Source organism: Mesoplodon bidens, assembly GCF_964165515.1.
Source record: "Mesoplodon bidens genome assembly, contig: HAP1_SCAFFOLD_520, whole genome shotgun sequence".
NCBI lineage: Eukaryota > Metazoa > Chordata > Mammalia > Artiodactyla > Ziphiidae > Mesoplodon > Mesoplodon bidens.
Genome location: NW_027671514.1, coordinates 25,719 through 32,017, shown reverse-complemented (window position 1 = coordinate 32,017; position 6,299 = coordinate 25,719). Strand labels below are relative to the sequence as shown.

Below are 6,299 nucleotides of genomic sequence, written 5' to 3'. Positions count from 1 at the left end.
GGGTCTAGGCACCCCGTCTTCCGTCTGCCCTGATGGCCTCCCTCAGCCCCAACCTGCATTGGAGGGAAGGCCCTGGGTGTGGTGAATGAACCCCAGGGTGGCAAGTGGGGCCCCAGGGGCTGGGGCCCTCTGACGTCACACCCTGTCCCTTCAGGAAGGGACCAAGGGAGGGAGGAGCTGGAGACAGGCCCAGGCGAGGACCGCAGGTGAGTCTGGGCAGGCCCTCAACTTGGGCGAGGTGGGGAACGTGAGCCGAGCCCTGGGCCAGAACGGCCTTTGTGAGTGAGTCCCCAGGGCCAGGGAGGGGGCTGTGCCTCCTTTGCCGCCTGCTCCTCGGGGCTGTGGGTACAGTCTCCCCATTGCACATATAGAGGTGCCGAGGCCCTGGCTGCAGGGGACCCCCGAGGGCCGCCTCTCAGCCCCTTTCTCTCTGGGCACCCAGAGATCATGAGGAGTGCATCAGGGGACACTCTGCAGGCCTTTGGTGCCCGCCATCTTGCTCCCAGCCATTCCCCCTTGGGCCGTGGCCTCCCCAAAACTGGCCCATGCTTTTCCCCAGAGAAAGTTGCAAGCAGGTCCATTTTGAGACTTTTTAAAACTTTATTTTTCAAAATGTTTTTATTGTAAATAACTTTCTATGAAAAAGGTTAGAATGCCCGATGGGTTAGGAGAGTGGATGTGGGATGCAGCCCAGGGCGTTTATGGTGGAGCAAGACACTCCCCTGCAGGAGTGCAAGCAAGGGCCGGGGCCATCCCCCCATTCCTGGTCCCAGTGGTTCTAGCAAGCACTGCGTCCCTCCCAGTTAAGCCTCAGCTATAGCTACACTCACTACATTAGTCTGTCTGTCCCCTTTCCCTCTGCAGCTTGGCTGCCCCAGCCCCTAACCCCCAGATCCCCATCTCCCCGCTGCTCTCAGCCTCAAGTTGGGCTCAAAGATTAGGGACACATGCCCTCTGCCCCACCTCTTAGGGATGAAGCCAGAAGATCCCAGAGGCCTTAGAAAATCTCCTGGCTCCACCCAGCACCCCGGCCTCCTTTCTGTCTCCTCTCTCTTCCCCCCTCCGCCTTGCTCCTCCTCACAGACTGCCGGGAGAGGCCTCTTGGGTGTTAATTTGCAGTCACCTAATCAGCATTTGTTGTACCTGGGAACTTGCTCTGGATAGAGACCTGGGGAGGAGAGCAGGAGAGAGAGAAGCTTTGAAGCTAAGGTGTTCTGGGGCGGGCCCTGTACTGATGTTTCCAGCTTGGCCAGGGCCCCTCCAAGCTGCAGCTCTCATAGTGCAGGGCCCTTAGCGTGTCTCTGGGGCAGGGAAGAAGTGGATCAATGAAACACTGTGTGTATGGGGGGCTGGGGAGCGGAGGCAGCAATTTTGGTCCTGGGCCCCAATTCTCAGCCTGCTGGACTAGAATCTGAGGATGGCCTGGGCTGGGGGCCGTGTGGCCTGGTGGGTTGACCTGGCCCAGCCCCTGCCTGGGTGGTAGGGTGTCCATGGGCCTGCACTGGCGGGGAGGGGGGCAGCCTCGGCCCAGACTTCGGTGCTGTCTGGAGGTGGGGCAGGCCCTGGATTCTTACAAGAAGGCGGCCAGGCTGTCCCAGTCATGCAGGTCAGAGGCCAGTGTGGCATCCCCGGCCTCAAAGAGGGGCTCGGGGGGCAGGGAGCTACGGGTGCTCTCGTCCCAGGGGTGCTCCAGGAAGGATGTGGCCAGGAAGGTCTCATCAAAGTCCAGGCTTTCGGTAGCCTGCTCCACTGGAGGCCCCCAGGTAACAGGGCAGTCGATGTGGTGGCCATGGATGGTGAGGTCCACGTCCCCGTGTGAGGCAGGGCTCAGCGGCGGGATCAGCTCCGAGGTCTCCAGCGTGCCCAGCTCCCCGTCCAGCGTGCCAGAGTCCAAGAGGGCCTCCCAGTCAAAGTTGCCCTTGAGGGGTTCCAGCTCAGCCTGCTCCTCCTGGGTCAGCAGCAGGGGGCTGGAGGGCCGCGGGACCTTGGCCTCCTGCTTGGGCAGCGGCTGTTGACGCTTACGCCCCAGCCTGCCCTCGCCTGCACCCCAGCCCGCCTCCCCAGTGGCCTCCTCGAACTCCCGCAGCAGCTGCTGGGCCACGGCGCTCACGGTCAGTGGCCCGACCCATGGGGCGGCGCTGGGCTCTGGCGCGGCCTGGCGGGCTGAGGCCGGGTGGATGTGGACTGGGGGCAGCCGCCGCTTCATCAAGGCCCCACTCAGCAGCCGCTCGGCGTACTGGGGGTCGATGCGCCAGAAGCCCCCCTTGCCTGGCTCGTCCTTCTCCCGAGGCACCTTGATGAAGCCCTTCTTCAGGGACAGGTTGTGGCGGATGGAGTTCTGGACACAGGGAGATAGGAGAGAAGGAAGACAGCTGGGAGAGTGGGTGGTGTCAGTGATGGGGGGCTCCTAGCGCCACTGCCAGTCCCACCACCACCTTCTCTCCGATGGGGGCAGGGGAGACAGAAGCGCTGCTCCGAGCGAGAGGCTCTGGGACACCCGCCACGGGGCACCAGGAGCTGGGAGTGCTGTCGGGGGCTTTTGTTCCCTTTTGCCAGGACATCTGCCTGCTCAGTCATCCGAGCCCTGTGCCGCAGTGTGGCTCTCAGTGCCAGTCTGTCCTGCCCTCCGTCCCTTACCCCGCTGCTTGCGGCCTCTGGTCAAAGGCCTTGGCTCCCCCAGGTCCTGGACGGCCATCTCCCTCTGCCTGGGCCTGGCTGGCCTTCTCTGTTTGTGAAATGAGTGAGTGGGTGTGAGGGTGTGTGTGTGTGGTGGGGGATGAAGTGTGGGAGGATCTGATGACTTTCCTTGTTTCTAGAGCCGGCTGCTGGCCTGGGCCCTCACCCACCATGTCCCCCTCCTCCCACCCCAGGCTCTGAGGCCTCAGTTGATTATTACCCAGCCAAGAGCATAGCGCTCATTCCTGGGGGCTCTCAGGCTTGGGGTAGGGTGGGGGGTGGTGGAGGGTGTCTGCTTTCTCACCAAGGTTACAAATGGTACCTGCCCCAGGGTCAGGGCCCAAGCAAACGTGGAATAGCTGTGATCACAGGAACTCTGATCCTGTGACCTGTGCCACAGGGAAGGATCTGTGCATCCTCAGGGTCTCTGTCCCCAAGTAGCCCCTGATCCTGATGGTCGAAGAGGCTCAGGGCAGTGTGTGCCCAGCCTGAATCACCATCCTGCCTTGTTCACGCCTGGGTGCACAGTCCAAACCACGCTGGGGCACAGGGGTCTGGGGCCTGGTGGGTGGGGCCGGCATGTGAGTAGTGCCCCCTGGCAAGACTGGGAGGTTTACATGGTGGTCTGGGCCCCTTGGCTGCTCTGTGCCAGGTTCCGGAGATTTGAACATGAAGCCAGTGTGGGAGGAAAGGAGGAAAGAGCCCCTGTGGAAAGCACGTGGCTGAGATAATTGTCCCCCCAGGGAGGTTGATGAGAAGAGGGGGAGGAGTGTAGGCAGGAATCTAGGGAGGGCTTGGGGTGGGGGCTGGCACTGCAGCTTTCGGAAGGCCCCGTAGCCCTTCCACTGGGACACAGATGGCCTTCACACTCTGCAGCACACCCCTCTCCCCTCCCAGAGCCCCTCCAGCCAACTGAAAGCAGGCGGGATGCAGAGCCGGGCAGCAACCATGCTCTGCCTCCAGTCAGACCCTGACAAACTGACCTTGAGGAGGGTAGTGTGTAGGAATTCCAGGACTTGGGACACAAATGTGTCCCTCAGTCCATCAACCTACCCTGGGGGGCTGTGTCCATGCATAGTTCAGCCCTGGTCTTTGGGCTGAGCCTGCCGGATGAGGGACAAGTTCTTTCCACTTGAACCACTATGTCGGCACCCCTGCAGCCCTCTGAACATCCTCCCTCCTCCGTCTCTGAAGTCAAAGGGGCAGCAGTCCAAGCACTGGGCTCCCTTGAGGTCCTTCCTGGACGGCCTTCCTCTCTCGGGGCCCTGGCCGTACCGCGCCTACTTGGCCTGCGGATCTGGGATGTGAGTCCAGTCCGCGCGGGCATGGGCAGGGAGGGAGGGAGTGCCTCCCTACCTGCCAGGTGGGATCAGCGTGGCGGAAGTAACAGAAGTTGTCCGTGATCCACTTGTAGATGGCCGACAGGGTGATCTTGGTGGCCTTGCTGGCCTGCATGGCCATGCAGATGAGCGTGGCATACGAGTAGGGCGGCTTCACGTGCGGGTTGGTGGCGTAGTCCACGTCGTCGGGAGGCGAGGCCTGCAGCCCCGAGGGGGCGCTCCGCGGCGTGCACAAGGACGTGGGCTTGCCGGGTGTGTGCGGCTGCCCCAGGCAGGCGGGGTCCGCCGCCAGGGGAGACCCCGGCTCGGCCGAGCCTGACAGCTCGTGGTAGCCGTGAGGGTCGGTGTACCCCGAAGGCAGGGCGGGGACCTTGGCGTTGACAATGGAGAATTCCTGCAGCCACTGCAGGCTGGTCAGGCTGTCATTCAGGGCGTTGGACTCCTCCAGGCCGCCTTCCGGTCCGGCCTCCTCCGCTGCCCCTGCTCCCGAGACACGTAGCCAGCTCTCCGCCATATCTGCGGGGACTCTCCGAGGGGGCTGTCAACATCCACGAGCCGAGCCGAGGGTGGCCGCCGAGCTCTCCGGCCCGCTGACTCCCGCGGCTTCAGTTACGCAGCCTCCCGGAAGCGGGCTTCCATCCCGCGATCCGAGGGTAGCCTCCTCCAAACGGAATGTGGTGCCTGCGGGGACCAGAGCGGGAACTGAGCCCTCTTTCCACACCCCCGAAGGGAGAGTGTGTGCGAGGGGGGAGGCTCTTACTAAAATCCTTCCTGCAGCTGGGGAGGATCTTTTACTGCCGAGGTCTGGGAAACAGAAGGTGTGCCCGGGGGTCCGACCCACACGGGGTTCGCCTCGCTCTTTTCCTCTTGGATCTTTTAGAGGAGACTTAATTAGCCAAACGAGGGAATAGTGTAGGGGCATGCGAGGCCACCCCTTTCTCCCTCAAAGCGGGGAATTAACCCCCCTCTCTCCGTCCACAACCAATGGAAATGGGGCGAGAGAGTCCAGGAGGGCAGTACGACGGGTCGGGGGGCGGGGGAGGTCGTCTGATCTTTGAAAAGGGATATTAGGATGGGGATCAAGGGGAAGGAAGGAAACAATACAGAGAGTTATAAGGGGGCGGGAAGTGAGTGTCCCCCAAACGCCTCTGATGTCAGTCCCCGGGCCCACCACTTCCGTCGGGGACGGATGGGAGAGCGGGCTGCTACTGACGCCCTCCCTTCCCACGGCCTGCAGCCCTCCCCGTCCCTTACCTGGCTCAGAGCGCAGCCCGGGCCAAAGGAAGGTTCTCAAAGAAATTCCTCCCACCGCCCACCCTCACCGCGGCTCTCTGCTCCCAGCTCGAGGGCCCAGCCAGCAATCCTCGTCGCCACTCACGCCCGCCGGCGCCTCTCTGAAAGCCAGCGGCCAGGGACCGGCACTCAGTCGCCGCTCACAAGGCGTCTCCTGCTGCCGTGGCGACGCCCCGCCCATATAAACAGCTTCCGCTTCTGCCATTGGCCAGGGCATCTCCAAAGAGACCGCGGGCTCTTAACCGCTCTCTCACGCGGTAACTCTCTTCCAGCTCCCTCCTGCCGCCCTCTCCCGCGCGCGACCCCGTCCCCTACCCGCCATCGCGTCCCGGCTCCGCGCATTCCCGCCCGAGGGCCCCGCGCAGGGCTCGGAGAGGCGCGCGGCTCGGCGCTCCCGCAGAGGCCCCGGGGCCCTCGGCGAGCAGTTCGCCGCGGGAACCGTACTCCGCCCCACCCCCTTCCCATCTGGGCTGCTCAGAGGTGGCGACGGCTCCTGGGACGCAGCCCGTGGCGCGGGAGCCAGGGCTGGGTGCATGCTTGGGGCTTTCCTTTCCTCTCCTCTGGGCTGCGAGTGGCACTTCCTCACGTTTCTGCGGCCTGTCCCTGTCTCCCGACCGAGTGTCGTCTTGGTGCCCGCAAGCAGGTCTGACTCTCCGATGCCACCTGCCGCTCAGGTCCGCAGAAACCGCAGCCCCGGTCGCAGACACCCCAAGGCGGCTAGGGTAATCCAGTGTTTCCCGGTAAGCGCTCCCTCCCCGCCCCGTCCTCAGCAAGATTCCCAGAAGCTGACATTCCAGAGGCTTCTTCGCAAGTGCTCTCCCTCCTTTCCAGATAGCCGAGGAAACAGAGCCGGTGGGTGAAACCCAGGAAAGCCGTGGACTTGCCAGATTCTTTGACTGGGGTCATTTGCCCCATTAATTTCACCAGCCTTTAAGTGACGGACTAACGGTGGACTGTGGTCCTTCCTCCTCCCCTCCCCCAGCCTCCCTC

The 6,299-nt window shown here is 63.2% G+C and overlaps 1 protein-coding gene across 1 annotated transcript; it reads right to left on the bottom strand.

Annotated features, from left to right (window-relative positions):
- Positions 1 to 1,570: 1,570 nt before the first annotated feature.
- On the bottom strand, positions 1,571 to 4,530 carry LOC308611278 (forkhead box protein J1-like; the record flags this gene model as incomplete). Its single annotated transcript, XM_081260123.1, has 2 exons — positions 1,571 to 2,338; positions 4,033 to 4,530. The coding sequence occupies 2 exons, from the start codon at positions 4,528 to 4,530 to the stop codon at positions 1,571 to 1,573; spliced, it is 1,266 nt and encodes a 421-aa protein (XP_081116249.1).
- Positions 4,531 to 6,299: the final 1,769 nt, after the last annotated feature.